Source organism: Leptodactylus fuscus, chromosome 3 (assembly GCF_031893055.1).
Source record: "Leptodactylus fuscus isolate aLepFus1 chromosome 3, aLepFus1.hap2, whole genome shotgun sequence".
Lineage (NCBI taxonomy): Eukaryota > Metazoa > Chordata > Amphibia > Anura > Leptodactylidae > Leptodactylus > Leptodactylus fuscus.
The window spans coordinates 225,184,709-225,203,280 of record NC_134267.1 but is presented as its reverse complement, the minus strand read 5'-3'; the positions used below and the strand labels follow the sequence as shown (position 1 = coordinate 225,203,280).

The 18,572-nt window shown below is 43.2% G+C and overlaps 1 protein-coding gene across 1 annotated transcript; it reads right to left on the bottom strand.

Annotated features, from left to right (window-relative positions):
- Positions 1–3,217: 3,217 nt before the first annotated feature.
- LOC142196947 (serpin B3-like) lies at positions 3,218–7,887 on the bottom strand. The gene is made up of 5 exons (XM_075266921.1): positions 7,882–7,887; positions 7,475–7,586; positions 6,013–6,110; positions 5,263–5,409; positions 3,218–3,616 (listed from the first exon to the last, which is right to left on the bottom strand). The coding sequence occupies exons 1-5, from the start codon at positions 7,885–7,887 to the stop codon at positions 3,218–3,220; spliced, it is 762 nt and encodes a 253-aa protein (XP_075123022.1).
- Positions 7,888–18,572: the final 10,685 nt, after the last annotated feature.

The following is an 18,572-nucleotide window of genomic DNA, read 5'->3' as shown; positions in this document are numbered from 1 at the left end:
GTATTATAGTAGTTATATTCTTGTACATAGGAGTAGTATTATACTAGTTATATTCTTTACATAGGAGCAGTATTATAGTAGTTATATTCTTGTACATAGGAGGTAGTATTATAGTAGTTATATTCTTGTACATAGCAGCAGTATTATAGTAGTCATATTCTTGTACATAGGAGGTAGTATTATACTAGTTATATTCTTGTACATAGGAGTAGTATTATAGTAGTTATATTCTTGTACATAGGAGCAGTATTATAGTAGTTATATTCTTGTACATAGGAGCAGTATTATAGTAGTTATATTCTTGTACATAGCAGCAGTATTATAGTAGTCATATTCTTGTACATAGGAGGTAGTATTATAGTAGTTTTATTCTTTACATAGGAGTAGTATTATAGTAGTTATATTCTTGTACATAGGAGCAGTATTATAGTAGTTATATTCTTGTACATAGGAGGCAGTATTATAGTAGTTATATTCTTGTACATAGGAGCAGTATTATAGTAGTTATATTCTTGTACATAGGAGGCAGTATTATAGTAGTTATATTCTTGTACATAGGAGCAGTATTATAGTAGTTATATTCTTGTACATAGGAGGCAGTATTATAGTAGTTATATTCTTGTACATAGGAGGTAGTATTATAGTAGTTATATTCTTGTACATAGCAGCAGTATTATAGTAGTCATATTCTTGTACATAGGAGGTAGTATTATAGTAGTTTTATTCTTTACATAGGAGTAGTATTATAGTAGTTATATTCTTGTACATAGGAGCAGTATTATAGTAGTTATACTCTTGTACATAGAGGCAGTATTATAGTAGTTATATTCTTGTACATAGAGGCAGTATTATAGTAGTTATATTCTTGTACATAGGAGGTAGTATTATAGTAGTTATATTCTTGTACATAGAGGCAGTATTATAGTAGTTATATTCTTGTACATAGGAGCAGTATTATAGTAGTTATATTCTTGTACATAGGAGGTAGTATTATAGTAGTTATATTCTTGTACATAGGAGGTAGTATTATAGTAGTTATATTCTTGTACATAGAGGCAGTATTATAGTAGTTATATTCTTGTACATAGGAGCAGTATTATAGTAGTTATATTCTTGTACATAAAAAACTATAAGGAGAAAAATAAATTGTGCAAAAGACAAATAGGCGAAGATTGAGGCTAAGAGAAAAATTGCCAAGGAAAGTAAAAGTAATCCAAAATTATTCTTCAATTACATAAATAATAAGAGAATAAAAACTGACAATGTGGGTACTCTCAAAAATAATCTGGGTGTATTGGTGGAGGAGGATGAAGAAAAAGCACAAGTATTAAATGCCTTCTTCTCTACAGTGTTTACACAAGAAAATCCATTGGCCAGCAACATGATTAGGGGTAATGTTAACTCTCAATTAAATGTCACCTGCTTAATAGAGATGAGCGAACACTAAAATGTTCGAGGTTCGAAATTCGATTCGAACAGCCGCTCAATGTTCGTGTTTTCGAACGGGTTTCGAACCCCATTATAGTCTATGGGGAACAGATACTCGTTAAGGGGGAAACCCCAATCCGTGTCTGGAGGGTCACCAAGTCCACTATGACACCCCAGGAAATGATACCAACACCCTGGAATGACACTGGGACAGCAGGGGAAGCATGTCTGGGGGCATCTAACACACCAAAGACCCTCTATTACCCCAACATCACAGCCTAACAACTACACACTTTACACACTCAATACCACCTCTCTGACAGTAGGAAAACACCTTGAAACATGTGTATTTGGCACTTGCAGTGAGGAGAGCTTGTCACCAGCAGTGAATTTGGCCCTTGTAGTAAGTTGAGGTTGGCACCAACATTTGTTTTGAAAATCAGGGTGGATTGAGCCTCTAACCAGCAGAGTTTGGGCAAATTCATGGTGGAGGGAGCCTCTAAACACCCCAGTTTGGACCAATTCATGGTGGAGGGAGCCTCTAACCAGCCCAGTTTGGACCAATTCATGGTGGAGGGAGCCTCTAAAAAACCCAGTTTGGACCAATTCATGGTGGAGGGAGCCTCTAACCAGCCCAGTTTGGACCAATTCATGATGGAGGGAGCCTGACATACTGACATACTGTCAGTGTATTCCATTCAGGATCCTGGGAAAGCTGGGTTGCGGCGATTGAGCCTGTCAGTGCCACGTTACACTGACAAGCTTCTCCCTGGAATTTAGCTCTTATAAGAGCTGTTGTGGTTGTCTTCTCCTTCCTATCCTAGCCTGTCCCTGCCTACCCAGAATCTAAGCCCTAGCTAACTGGACGGAAACCTCCGTCCCCGGTGAATTGCAAGCTCAGAATGACACGAAGCTGGGCGTCGCTGTTCTTTTAAATTAGAGGTCACATGTTTTCGGCAGCCAATGGGTTTTGCCTACTTTTTTCAACGTCACCGGTGTCGTAGTTCCTGTCCCACCTACCCTGCGCTGTTATTGGAGCAAAAAAGGCGCCAGGGAAGGTGGGAGGGGAATCGAGTAATGGCGCACTTTACCACGCGGTGTTCGATTCGATTCGAACATGCCGAACAGCCTAATATCCGATCGAACATGAGTTCGATAGAACACTGTTCGCTCATCTCTACTGCTTAACCCAGGAAGAAGTACGGCGCTGCCTGCAAAACACTAAAATAGAAAAATCGCCCGCTCCAGATGGAATACACCCCTGAGTTCTGAGGGAATTAACCACTTCCAGACTGCCCATAGACTAGTAACTTCCAGATAGTGGTTGCCTAGTTCTGACAGGACGTACCGGTACGTCCAGTCAGAACACAGTAGCTGCTTCCCTGCAATCCAGACGGAAAATCTGCGTTCAATCCTGATTGTGTCCATATGCCCAAAATGAAAACATCCAGTAAAGTCAACATCTTTGTGTTTAATAGTTAAGGTAAAAGCAAAATTAACAGTTAATTATTAAACGTTAAGAGCAATCCAAAGCACGTTTCGATCTTTTACAGGATTAACCAAACATGGCGGCTTTTTTCCTGGCACAGCATAACACCTAACCATACATATCGGGTGTTGCTCCAGCTCAGCCCCATTTGTTTCAATACAGGGCATAGATGTGGCCAGGAGTGGCGCTGTTCCTGGAAGAAAACATGTTTGTCTAATTCTGTAAAACCAATTTTATGGCCAACATCCTACCGGTGATGTAGAGATAGGCCTCCCCTACACACCACGCAAATCTGTACATTTATGGAGAAACAAACCTGCCTTGAAAAATGATTGTGTCGTTCTCATTATTTATCATAAAGAACATAAATGGGCGGTCAACGCTAAATATAGTAGGCGTCTCAAGAGAATCTGGGGCCGTGACTGCAGTCGTCGGAGCAGCGTCCTCTGTTCCCTCATTGAGGTCCATGACAACCTTATGTATCATGTGGGACACGTGTAGGCCTTGGTCAGATACACCAGATAAATTTGCCTTCTCTGGACTGAAGGCGTCCTCCATTCCATGTTCCTTTAAGATGCCACGTAAATCGTATTCTTCAACCAGCTCCATACGTGGTAGTTGTAAGGTCATTTCAGTTGGTATCATATTGGCAGAGTTTTTCTGCGTCATTACAAATTCCGGCGTGATTTTCTCCTCGTTCTAAGGCAAAAATGGACATAAAATAAGTGTGACAAAAAGAGGGAGTGAAAATGAACGTGAGGAAGTCAAGACACATCTGGCGGAACATAGAGATGAAGGTGTAGCCAAGATTAGAAAGACCTGGTAGGAAGAGCTCCACTTCCTTTTCTCAGGAGGTCACCATTGGTGACATGACTATGCTACAGATCAGTCCCAGTTCCAAAAAAGCTTCTTTTTGTCAGAAAGTGACATCACATCCATTGATCACACAGTAGGACAGTGAAGTTCATTAGCTCCAGGCATTAACCAAGAATCTAATGGTCAGCAGAAAGTTGCTGTTATAGTGATAGGGCCCTTTGTCCTACCGGGCCCATGTGTGGTTGTACCAATGGTATAACCCAACCCCTAATGGTTCTTATTCCTGGTCCCCCCCCCCCCCCCAATCTTTCTTCCTTCTTGTATCTCTACTAGGGTTGAGCGATCGTGTTCGGAAAAGATCGGATTCCGATCGGCGATCGAGAAAATTTCACGATCGCCATCGGAATTCCGAACACGATCTTTTTATGTGGGATCGAGATCGGTGATCTTTTCCCACAATGCTTTGCTTAGCCTTCATACTGAGTATACGCTGTATACTCAGTGTGAAGGCTCTGCTGCAGTTCCATAGGAATGAATGGAAGCAGCCGGCACACAGCCTTAACCCCCTGCACACCGGCTGCCTCCATTCATTGGAATGGGAGGCTAGACTAACATCTGTAGCAGCTACTTACCTCTAGAGATGGTTGCTCCGGTGTTCTCCTTCTTCTTGCTTCGCTGCCCCGCCTCCTAGGTTAGTGTTTAAAGCGCTAGGTAGGCGGTGCTTGTGGCTTAGGAGATTGTGGGCGGGTACAGGCCGGGAGACGTGACGTCTCCCCTCCCAGTACCCGCCCGCACTCTCCTAACCTGCCCACACTCTCCTAACCTGGCAGGGATGGGGCAGGGAGCAGCGTGGAGCGGCAGCAAAGCAAAGAAGAAAGCACCGGAGCAGCCATCTCTGGAGGTAAGTGGACACCAGGGGGGACTAAGTAGCCAGAGGATTTAAAACAAATCCTTTGGCTACTTTAGTGATTCACTACACAGCGTGGATTCTAACAATTGTTAGATTCCATGCTGTATAGTGAATAGGATTGCTTTTAAAATCCGATCTCCGATTAATTAAAAAATCCCATTGACTTGCATTAGGATCGGAATTGGGATCAAGATCGGGTTCGAATGAAAAATGATCGGAAATCGGATTTTAAAATCTATCCTGAAAAGTCAAGATCGGCTCAACCCTAATCTACCTCCACCCAGTTTTAAATTGAAGTGCCCGCACCATCTTTGGAATGTCACGTGTCACGGGACGCAGTCGGGAGGCCCAGCGCAGTTTGATCTACCCCTTTGGATCAGTAAAATGCCATATCTAGCATCTCAAGACCACATTTGATGCTTCAGCCATCTTCTTTTCCTCCTTTGCTATTTGATAGAATAACTTACTGCTCCTCAAAATAAGATTGTGACCCTGCATGTAACCTATGTCAAGTGTGTTTCTTAAAAACCAATAAAAATATTTTAAGAAGAAAAAATATAGAAATGCCATTTTTTAGTTAGGATATTTTTTCTATTGTTTTATAGGATAAACCTCTCACCTCGTATAAGCCAGCTATTTCCTTGGGAAGAATAATGAGCAAAGACATCTTTCCGCGGACTTCAAGAAGTGTGATGCCGATCTCCTTCATTACACCAATATTAAATGTATCCGTTTGGCTCATCATTGGAACAGGTACTTGTGTGTCCTGAAAACAAATAAAGGCCGATTTTTTTTTCCAATGTAATGACATATGGTATAAAAAAAAAAAAATTCTAAAATAAAATCTAAATAAATATTTTTATTTACTTTTTTTTAGTGCATTTATTAGACCCCTTAGGTTTCTAGAACCCAGAAGGCATTTGTATGGCAGCCTGCATATAGCTTTGACCAAGGCAGCGAGGTAGGAGGGGCCTAATGGGAGGGGCAGGGGAGGGGTAGGAGGGGCCTAGTGCCCACCCTAACCGTGAACATTACTGTCGGGTCTCTACTGTATTATACAGCAGAGACCCGGCGCTATGCTCCTATTTTTAAATACCCAACATCCGCCGTATATCTGCAAATTTTTTTCAAAGATTTTTTTTTTTTTCAGCTCTATAAATGTGTTCTCTGTATTTGTACTGACCAGTAGACTATAGCACAGTGAATGCTTTAAAAATTTACATTTTTCTCGAGGTGGGAGAGAAGAATAAGATCCTGCTCACCCTATGCTCATGGGAACCAAAGTTCTGGCATGTTGAAATCCAACTGCACAATCCTTCTTACCTTTGATGTATAAAATGGAGCATTTTTTGTATTCGCCGCATTAAAAAATTTTCTCCAATTGACCATTAAAAGAAACCACATTCACTAAAACCATTGAAGGTGAATTCTCCAGTGAGTTTTCAGGAAGTAAATTTTTAATTTTGCCTGTAATAAAAAAAAAACAGTAATATAACCATTATATTTTGTGTTTTTCCAATGCCATGCACTGTGCATTATAAATAATATGTTAACTGTAGAGATGAGCGAACAATGTTCGGATCAGCCGTTCCGAACAGCACGCTCCCATAGAAATGAATGGAAGCACTTGGCACGTACACTTTGCCAGCGGCCGGTCGCCGAGCCAGGTGCTTCCATTCATTTCTATGGGAGTGTGCTGTTCGGAACGGCTGATCCGATCAGTGTTTGCTCATCTCTAGTTAACTGCATTGAATGACTTAGTAATAGAGCTGAGCAAACCAGTTAGGAAGGAGCTGAGTTTGTTACAAATTCTCCTAAAATTTCAGGTTTTGCCGAACCTAATTTATTTTAGGTTTGTCACCCACAATTTTTTATTATGCTCTTAGGCCAAATCGTCATGATATTGATCCCCTCCCCCATGTGACCTCTGAGATGCAATCACAAGCCAATCTCAGCTGTGAATTTGGGCCTTTGATCTCACAAATGAGGTCAGAAGACACCCAGAAAAGAACACTAGTGTAACATCTGTGCCTGTTCGGGTCTCTGTACCACCCTCTGCTCGCATGCGGCGGTGCAGGAGGTGTGTGCAGTTTGGTTCTTGGCTTAGAGTTCTTGGTCGCACTGTGTGAACACGGCTCTAGTTCTATGATTGAATTTGCACCACACCCGTCTTCTGCCCTTGGTTGCCTCTGTTTATTATGTGTTAATTTGTGTGATTGACAGCCTGCCTTCCTGTCAACTCCATGGGCGGGTTCTTCCTCCTCTATTTTATCTTGGCTCCCATTCACACCAGTCCTTGCTATTGCCTTGTGCATACTTGCTCCTTACTGTCACTATTTTTGCTTGCTTTCTTATCCTTGACCTTTGGATTCCCTCACTGACTATTCTTTGGACTCTGATTTGGCACTGCATCACTCGACTGTTACTGACCCTTGGCTAGCTGACCTCTCTTTTTTGTTGTCCGTCTTGTCTGCGTTTTGTGTCTCACCTATACAGGAATGGACTGTCTTTGTGGTTGCCGTCTATTACGTAGGATAGGGCCTGGCAATAGGAAGGGACAGTTGGGGGCTTCAACTTAGGGCTCACTGTCTCTTGTATCCCGTCCCAGAGTTCAAACAGTTACTGGGGAATTGCTGTCCTAGCAATTCTCTAACAACTAGATACCAGGAGTGGTAAGGAACGGGGATGGTGATGGTTTGAACGGTATATTTTTTATTTTTAGACACTTTTCCTGTTCCTCTGGGTCTGAAGACACCCCATATTATAACACAAGTTCAGACTGAAAAAAAACAAATTCTCGCAAAACAAATCTTGACGTAACGTAACCGTACCCTCTGTCTTTGCTTCCACCAATGAATTTATCTCTTGACTTGCTCTACCATATTGATAATCCACGGCTTTTACCGTTGTCTGATAAAGTTCCTGTGCGGAGCTCACATAGTCCTGAAGGAACGAGCAAAATATAAGTCAATATTAATAACTTTATTATTTGCATGGTAAACTATGGAATTTATTTGATGATGTATAATTTTTAAGTCAAATAGTGTTCTAAGTTGCTTATAATGGTCCTCATATTAAAATACGCCGCTCTAGCGTAGGGAAGCTGTATATGAACCTCAACCAAACTCCTCAAGCACACCTCGTTGGCCAGACACTGAGGAAGGGGGGTCTGCATGCTACCAGATGGTGGTGGTAGTAGTTCCCCGGAGCACTTCCAGTTGGAGAGGGGACCACTCACCCTCATGTGTGATGGCATTTGGAAGGGCCATGCTGGTGAGCACAGGAACGACTCATGAGACAGTGGTACAATGAAACAGAGTAAACTTTACTGTGGTGAATTTTGCAACCATAAACATGGGCAGCTTCCCTATGAGGGTAGTAGTAGTTGTCTCCCAACTGACGGGATCACCCAGGCTTGGGGATGAGGGATGCCCATACAGTAGTGGTTACTAAGTGCCTTGTACTCCACTCCAACAACTCAGTAGTAATCCTAGCCTCAGCCAGTAGATGGTTCTGGGGGTTGGTAATAAGAAAGTCTTTTGAGTTCAGTTACCTTATCAGACGGGTCCTGGAATACAGTTCTTGGAAAACAGGACTTCTCTCCTCCTGGCACAGTGTCTGAGCAGACGACAGACTGTTTTTTTTTCCTGTTTCAGCGCTGTCTCTGGCAAAGCTGAGCGATCATTCTCTCCCTCAGGGGCTGGCTAGAACTCTCACTGCTAGAATCACATTGCCCACAGTCCTAACGGTTTTTTGGAGACTTTTGTCTCCCAAACCCCACCCATTGACCCTTTATTGGCCAGAGCTGAAGCAAGCCATAAAAAGTAAAGGGGTGACCAACAGTAGGGGGGCAACAATAGGGAAGCTGCAAAAACAATATATGCATATATACAACCAGGGGCACCTTCAATTAAATCAACATAAACACTTTCACTCTGGGACGCTGCATACACTACACTCTACATGACCAGATGGCTCGGGGGTCAGATCCCCACCGATCCGAAGCTGGCGACTTATACTAAGGTTGACAATAGCAACTTTAACATTAAGACGCAAAAACAAAACATTCAAAACACTAAGATTTAAAACTTACCTTTGACAAAGAGACACCCTGCGGAGTAAATGCTGCATTGAAGATCTCCAGCTCTGAGCCACTTTTTGGGGAGTTGAGTTGGTGTAACAGGTCACAAAACTGGTTATGTACACCAGAAACCAGGTTAGTTCAGTTTTTGGAAAGAAAGGTGAAACATCACGTCAGTACAAATGTTATTGTCATAAATAATCTATAACCGTTTCTGGTGTGATACATTGCAGAACATTTACAGAAGGATCAGACTATTGTCAGCAACGCAAAGTACAATGTCCAGTTAATCACATCACTGGCAACTTCTTGAAGAATACAACATCATATACTATCTGCTGGGATCCTTGAAGACGTCTAGGCTGTGCACCTAGAGGGACATCTATGTGAGCTATTAGCCGGCATGGATTTCTAGCATCATTTGTGCCAAATTTCTGGTGAAAATGATAATAAATCTGGTGGCCGACGGTCCTGCCCCTTGCTTGCCCTTACTATGGGACAGTGGCCGTAAAAAATAAAACATCAATATGTGACTTTTATTCCTTGTAAGTCATAAAACTACATAACTTATATACAGTCCAGTCATATTAATGTGACCACCGCCTACTTTTGACATCAACGTTAAATAACCAATCTTAGGCCGGGTTCACACGGAGTTACGTGCCGCGAGATTTGGCAGGTAGACGCCGCGTGACCCTTTGCGTGCCGTACACGCTCCCATTGAGTTCAATGGGAGCGGGGATCGTATGCGCCGCACTAATTTGCGGCCGTGCATTTATTCACGGCCGCAAACTAGTGCGGCGCATACGCTCCCCGCTCCAATTGAACTCAATGGGAGCGTGTACGGCACGCAAAGGGTCATGCGGCGTCTACGTGCCAAATCTCGCGGCACGTAACTCCGTGTGAACCCGGCCTTAGAAGGCATGTGTCATCAGCCATCTGGGTGCACTCATCATTGTGGAAGGCATGATGGATCAACACAAGTATGCATCTACCCTTGCGGACCATGTTCACCCCTACATGCGAAATGTTTGGCATCTACCAGCAGGACAATGCGACGTGTCATAAAGCTCGCAGTGTACGTGCGTGGTTCAAGGAGCACCAGGATGAGTTTACCATACTCCCTTGGCCAGCAAATTCCCCGGACTTGAACCCAATCGAGAATCTGTGGGACCACTCCGTTCACGTCATGGATGCTCAACCGCGTAACCTAGCGCAGCTGGCCACGCCACGGCTCAACATCCCAGTGACCATCATCACAACATCCCCTCTCTTCCTGCAGGTCTCGCAGCGGTCCGCTCTGCCAAAGGTGGTTATTCTGGATTTTGACAGGTGGTCACATTAATGTGACTGTGTATGTAACCATATGATGATCCTATATGATTGAATTTGTTTAGACAGTCTCTACGGTTATTATATGCATTATATTTACAACATGTTATGATACATATAACCAATGCCGTGATCTAGTCACATGATTTCATGGAACCAATCAGGAGAGAAAACTCTCCTTAGAGTAGCTTTATACTAGGGCGCCATATTGGATATGTCACTCATTACTATGTATATATAGGATTCGAGCTTGTGTCAGCAGCCAGCACTCACAGGCAAGTCCAGAAAATCTAGAAGAACCAAGGAGCATCCAATAAGCGATTCTCAATACAGATGGAAGAACCCAATGGCTTGGTAACAGCACGGGGAGCAGATGAGGAATTGTTTCAGCACCGGCACTAACAGGGTTATATGTGCAGGTGCCGAGACAGAGAAAACCTCTCCATGTATATTAAATGAATGGCACAATACCTCATTTCTAGGTGGCGTCTGCGATTCTGTGGAATGAAGAACCTGAAATTGAAGCATTAAAAATGTTAACTACTAATAGAATACCCGGCGGCTTCGCTCGCGGAAAAATTTTCCGTGTCACACTGATATTGACATTTTCACAGCTACAGTAAATCTTTTTCCACTTAATATTTTATTATTTTATAATAATATTATATTATTTTACTAATTTTACGTAACATTGATGTGAACAACTTTTTTTTTCATTTCAACATTTTTATTGAGCTTACATATTCAATATATATTATGTAGTATAAACTATTACAACTATTTTTTATCAAAAATTAAAATTTATGCACCTTACACAAACATATAAAACATTTACACCAGGGATGTAACTACCGTGGTAGCAGTGGTAGCAGCTGCCACAGGGCCCGGGACATTAGGGAGCCCGGCGACAGCTGCTACCGCTACATTTTTGTTTGTTTTTTTAAATAGACCATTACTGGATGGAGTTACTGCATTGCGACGCAGGCCTCCCAGGTCACATGATATGCCGGACGTCATTGAAGATGGCCGCCATCAGCAGGAAGTATAGCGAAGCCAGGGATAGGTAAGTAACAGTGTTTTTTATGTTTGTATCCCTCCTGGGTCTCCAATTATTATGCTTTGGGTTCTAAAAAGTCCCCAGAGTATAATAATTGTTCATGGGTGTCCACAGTGGGGCATAATACTGTATGCAGGGGCCACTATGGGGTATAATACTGTGTGTAGGGGCTACTATGGGGTATAATACTGTGTGCAGGAGCCACTATGGGGGATAATACTGTGTGCAGGGGCCACTATTGGGGATAATACTGTGTGCAGGGGCCACTATGGGGCATAATACTGTGTGCAGGGGACACTATGGGGTATAATACTGTGTGCAGGGGCCACTATGGGGGATAATACTGTGTGCAGGGGACACTATGGGGTATAATACTGTGTGCAGGAGCCACTATGGGGGATAATACTGTGTGTAAGGGCTACTATGGGACATAATACTGTGTGCAGGGGACACTATGGGGGATAATACTGTGTGCAGGGGACACTATGGGGTATAATACTGTGTGCAGGGGACACTATGGGGTATAATACTGTGTGCAGGGGCCACTATGGGGGATAATACTGTGTGCAGGGGCCACTATGGGGCATAATACTGTGTGCAGGGGACACTATGGGGTATAATACTGTGTGCAGGGGACACTATGGGGTATAATACTGTGTGCAGGGGACACTATGGGGGATAATACTGTGTGCAGGGGACACTATGGGGTATAACACTGTGTGCAGGGGACACTATGGGGCATAATACTGTGTGCAAGGGACACTATGGGGTATAATACTGTGTGCAGGGGCCACTATGGGGGATAATACTGTGTGCAGGGGCCACTATGGGGGATAATACTGTGTGCAGGGGACACTATGGGGTATAACACTGTGTGCAGGGGACACTATGGGGCATAATACTGTGTGCAGGGGCCACTATGGGGCATAATACTGTGTGCAGGGGACACTATGGGGTATAACACTGTGTGCAGGGGACACTATGGGGCATAATACTGTGTGCAGGGGCCACTATGGGGTATAACACTGTGTGCAGGGGACACTATGGGGCATAATACTGTGTGCAGGGGCCACTATGGGGGATAATACTGTGTGCAGGGGACACTATGGGGTATAATACTGTGTGCAGGGACCACTATGGGGGATAATACTGTGTGCAGGAGCCACTATGGGGGATAATACTGTGTGCAGGGGCTACTATGGGACATAATACTGTGTGCAGGGGACACTATGGGGGATAATACTGTGTGCAGGGGACACTATGGGGTATAATACTGTGTGCAGGGGCCACTATGGGGGATAATACTGTGTGCAGGGGCTACTATGGGGTATAATACTGTGTGCAGGGGCCACTATGGGACATAATACTGTGTGAAGGGGCCACTATGTGGCATAATACTGTGTGCAGGGGCCACTATGGGGAATAATACTGTGTGCAGGGGCCACTATGGGGGGGTCTTCAGCATCGGGGGGGCCCATGTCAAAAGTTCGCCACGGGGCCCCGCCATTCCTAGTTATGCCACTGATTTACACCCAATTAATAACATAGTGCAACCCTTCCCCCTCCCTCCAGTTAATCTATAAGTAGTTCATGGGCAAAAGAGTAAAATTGGTTTCCAGTTACACAGCTATCTATTGTAGGGCGTCAGTGATGATGGCTCCCTGTATAATAAGCAATAATGACAATCTTACTATCAGGCAGTTTTCGCCTGACCAATATGGCTGCTCAGTAAAGCTGCTTGCACACTACAGGAGTTTTCACAGGTCTACATCTCCATAGACTTCTATGGAGCCTGAAAAATTCACAGCTTTGTGCACAAAGAAGTCTATGGAACCGCCAGATACATGGCCTGGAGGCCCTTGAAAAATACTGCAGTGTGCAAGCAGCCACTAAGGATACCAGACATGTTTTGTCAGTGCATGCGTGCATGTGCATGTGTGTAATCCATGTGTATGTATGCGTGTGTGCATGTGCATACACGTGTTTATGGTCCGTGTGTGTGTGTATGCGTGCGTGTGATCCATGTGTATATATGAGTGTGTGCATGCACGTGTGGTGGTCCGTGTATATGTATACGTGTGTGTAGTGTGCATAAATTTGAGTGTCTTTGTGTGCGTGCGTGTGTAATGTGCATGTGGTATTTATGGGGTGGTGGTTGTGTTGTGTGTGTCTAGAGTGATCTGGTGTTTGTGTTGTGTGTTGTGCCAATTGTGTGGTGTTGTGCTTGTGAGTTGGTGTATGTGTGCTGTCTGTGGGATATTTATATGGTGTTTGTGTGAAATGTTTCTGTGCTGTGTGTGATGGTGCGGCCCCTTTAGCAGCGACTCTTTGGCGCCGTTGCTATAATCCGTCCCTGTCAGTCACAACTGTTGTTTTCCCCTCAGCGCTTTCACTTTTACATTTCCCCATTATATGTATAGGGCCTAAATTTACGGGCCCCAATCTCATGACGCTAGCGAGATGTAACGTGCCCAGTATTCTGCTCCTTTGGGTGGAGAGGGGGCGTGCCAAATTTCACCCAAATTGGGCGAGAACTGTGGATTTGTATAGAGCAGACTACTACAGATTTTGAGTTTCATATATATAGATTTCTGTCAATGCTATACTGTACAGGGAACATGAAACAACCTTAGTATTAGGTGCAGTATATACCAGTACTACACAGTACCACATCTCTAATCCTGTATATACTGTGCCAATTTTGGAAATCGCAGCATGTCCGCACTGCAGTTTTAAAACGCTGCAAATCGCATTAACCCCTTAGCAAAAGACAAGGGCCAGTAATTTGTGATGCATTGCAGTGCATTAGCTTTGTAAGGCATTGCATTAGTGATCAGACCCCCTGGGGTTCAAGGGGGCCTATTAAAAATAGTAATTTAAAAAAATTCAAATCACCCCCCTTTCCCTAGAAATTCCCTCAGAATAGAACCGACCCATAGAATACAGGTGACATGTCATTTTGGCTGCACAGTGAACGCTGTAAACACAAAACCAGTAAGAAAGTTGCAGACATGCAGTTTTTCTATAATTCCACTCCATTCTGATTTTTTTCCCCAGCATCCCAATACATTGTACAGAATAATAAATGGTGCCATTACAAAGCACAATTTGTTCTGCAAACATGGATTTGTAAACGGAATAATAAAAAAAATGTAAACAACTTGGGTCAGCATTGACTGCAGCATATAAGGGGTTAATTGGCGAGTATGCTTCTGATTGATAATGGGGGGAATATCATGAACAAAAGTCCTTGGTATAGCAGATGCACATGTTCGCCTCCTCACTGGTCGAAGTGGAAGTGCAAGTATACGCCACCTTCACTTTGACCAGTGATATCTCAGGATCTATGTGAGCTACAACACGACTAAGGTTGCGGTTGTAGCCCCCATGGCTCGGGCGTTAGAGTCAATTAAAGTTACAGTGTCAATGAACATATTCTACTTGGGGTGAACAGTAATGCACTTTACTCATGCACCAACTCTTGCTTGTCCAAAACTGTAGGGGGTACCCAGTAGCACACCAGTGGCATGTGAAGAATGGGGGGGGGGGTCCCAATTACACTTTTTGCATGGAACCCCCGAGGATACAAGTTACATCGATGTTATATATGATAAATAGCATCTTTCTCTTTCCTTGTGTATTGTACTATTGCCTTACCTTCTTGATTTGCTTGGCCGTGTTTCCTCCCGATCCAAGCCGCAGACTGGACAATGCAGAATAGATACCTACTGGTGATATTACAATGTTTTTACCCCTATTGGTCTTCATTATCTCAGTCATAAGGTCCGATGAAAGTTGCTTGATACTATTACTGATGGATTCCATGGTACCTGAACAGAGATCATATATCATTTACTGTATATTATTAGTATACATATTATTATATAGGCATTGTGGGTAAAAAAATATGCAAATCTATTCTCCAGGATGTAATTAGGAGAACAGTGCCTCTATATGCCGCCCTCTAGAGGGCAGCCTCCTTAACATCAAAGATCAACGATAAAAGGAAATCCAGCAAAAGCCACGGTGAATATATTGAAAAAACTTCTTCTTTATTGTAAATTACATCTTCTTAGTAAAAAAGCAATGGTACAAAACAATGCAATCATGATCTGACGCGTTTCGGACCTTTTCCTTCCTCAGAGTCTGAACTACAACTGTTGAGATCCCCACACTACTTGTAAGCTACCTTACAAGAAGCGTGGGGATCTCAATAACTAAAAACGGATAAGAATAATAATATGGTGGAGGAAGGTGGAAATAAATAGAAAAAAATCTATCCTCAAAAAAACAATTGATTATATCAAGATTACAATCACTATGACAATAAAATATACTTACCCGCAGCGGCAGCACACAGTCTAGTACTCACAGTCTTCTTCGGAGGGTTGTGAATCAGTGAATCAACCCCTACCTCATGTTACCTGTGATAACTCCCGGATCCCCTCTGGGCATCAGGAACAAGAAGCTGCACATGTCTATACAGCTCATGTGACAGACTCAAAGAAACCTAGTCTGTCTGCTCATGTGCACACTAGACATGGTCTATAACATAGTAGAAATCCACCAGATAAAATTCGACTCCAGCCAAGTTATAGTAGAAAAATAGAAAACTTCTTCTTTATTGTTGGAACTCTCAACAAATATTTGACACACGTATCAAACAGGAACAAAAAAATGCATGAGCGTCAGACTGACGCGTTTCGGATAGGTATCCTTTTTCAAAGTCTGAACATGATGAATCCTGTGATTGGACCTTTGGGGTCATGTTGGGGGTATCAACAACACCAAATGGTGACCCAAAACAGCAATGGTTTTGGAAATTACAGTGTGTCCGCTGCCTGTATTTTTCTGCAATGTGTGGATAGTGTCGGATTGGGGTGTTCAGGGCCCACCAGTGCAATTGTTTCTAGGGGCCCACCATCAGGTTCCCTGCAGACCAGCGATACCGAGACAGGGTGGCTAAAGGTAATAACATGTCGTGAGTAGAGATGAGCGAACACTGTTCGGATCAGCCGATGGAAGCACCTGTGACGCCGGCCGGCCGCCGGCAAAGTCAGCGTCACAGGTGCTTCCATTCATTTCTATGGGTGCGTGCTGTTCAGATCGGCTGATCCGAACAGTGTTCGCTCATCTCTAGATGTGAGCCATGCTGCTCAACCGTTACACAATGTGCACCACTGCACTACCTAAACCCACTGCTATATCCTGTATGGCAAATGAGCAGCGTTGCTCCTACAAATGTTACCATTACCTGTAGCTGCGCTGTCCTGGAAGAGCTGATTTTCCTCACCCTTTCTATGCCACGCATCCGTCATACTGAAGAAGGTCATTCTAACTGAAATGTCTATATGTGACTATCTGCAATAAGATATTATTCCTTTTGAAAATACTCTGGAGTGCCAGAAATTCCTTTACTATTGTATATGGCAGTGAGAAGCCTTTTCTGAGCACCCATCTGGACAACTGAGTAACGTTACATTACAATCCTGACTGGGATCCAGTTACCTGTAGAGTAGGTCTGAACATGTTCCTCCTGTGAGGGTCCTGTCCTGTTTCTCGGGGCACGGCACAGATAACGTCCAATACTCCAGAGAGTGGTGACTTCCTTCTCAGGGCTGTCTCTAGTTGAGCTGGGGCAAAAGATAATCCTCCTTGATGCTGTAAAGCTAGCTGTTGGGCCTCAGTCCAGTTGTTAGATGCAGGAAACCTCTGCACACTGTACTGCACTGCACTGGAAGTGCCACTAGACTGAAGACCAAAGGTCACCGTGAAGACTAAGGTCTCCTACAACCCAGCCAGGGCTGAACCAAGGCAAATGTTTGAACATTGGAGGTTTTCTTGCAATATGTGCCCTATGAGAGAAAGTCATTGGGTCTGGTAATCCATCTCTACCTCGTTGCAGGAAGTCTATGAGGGTTCCATGAAAATGGTTCACTGACAGAGGCAAATTGGTTGCGGAAATGCAGCTTTTTTGTTGCAGATTTTGTTGTATTTTTTTGAGCCAAAGCCAGGAGTGGATAGAGCAGAAGTTAGAAGTACAAGAATAAGTACTTCCTATACCTTTCCCATTCCTTATGTAGCCATTCTTGGCTTTGACTAAAAAAAAACACAACAAAATCTGCAACAAACTGCAAAAAACTATGTTTCTGCAACATGGGGCCTTAAGCTACCGCCACAAATAGCGGACAGCAGCAAAAAAGTGCTGTGGGGTTAAAAACACAATGTGGTTTTCCCCCCACACCATTTTTCACAGACTTTCTTCTTCAATTATACCTATAAGTATTTCCATAGGAATAACTTACATGATTCATGCTAGCAGAAAAGGGAACCCATTGAAGTCAATGGGAGGCTTTTTTTCAGCGCTGAAATTCCACACCAAATTCCTCACCATTTACCTCCGAGTGAATGGACCCTAGGGGTGTTAGGGGTGTACTTATTTTCAAGGTGCTATGAGCCAAAAGAACGTCCATTGCACAAGTGTAAACTGGGGTTAGCATAGCTAGTAGACTCGTGTCTATCTCAACTTAAGATATATTTGCACCTGTGATGACTGCAAGCACATTTTATTTGCATATCCTATTAAACTTTATTTGTATCCTCATCCAAGACATGTCACAACACGCGTATTTAAAGGTACATTAAAACACAGACTAAAATAACCTTTGGGACACAGGCCTGATTCCAAATCTGACGTGTCGTTTTATGTGGTTATAACTTTGAAACACTTTAGCTTATACATGTGGTCTATATCTATGTATTTATTATATTTATTTATATGTTAATGTATTAATATTAGAGATGAGCGAGTAGGGAAGTATTCGATATTCGTTTCCAGTAGCCCCTCAATATTCAACAATTTGACCGAATATCGAATCCCATTATAGTCTATGGGGAATAAAGGCTTGTTTCAGGGAAAACCACTATTCTACTAAGGAGAGTCACCAAGTCCACAATGACACCCTAGGAAATGATGCCAACACCTCTGGAATGCAACTGGGACAGCAGGGGAAGCATGTCTGGGGGCATCTAACACACCAGAGTCCCAGGAATACCCCAATATCACATTCTATCAACTAGACACTCCAAACTCAATAGAACCTCTATGGAAAGTGGAAAAATAATTGGAAACCTTCTTTCCTCTACATTAGTATGGGCAGAAACACAAATTTAAAGCTAAAGAAACATTAACAAGCACCCCTTTAAATCACTTTGCCCATGACAACCACAGATGGCATAGGGAATGGGAAATCCAACTGCCTCCACCCTTACCTGTCATTGTGTATGTGTGTGTGATGTGGTAAGTAGAGATGAGTGAACAGCGTTCGATGGAGTACATGTTGGATCGGATATCAGGCTGTTCGAGATGTTCGATTCCAGTCGAACACCAGGTGGCAAACTCACTAAAAATTTGATTCCCCTCCCACCTTCCCTGGCGCTTTTTTTGCACCAATAACTG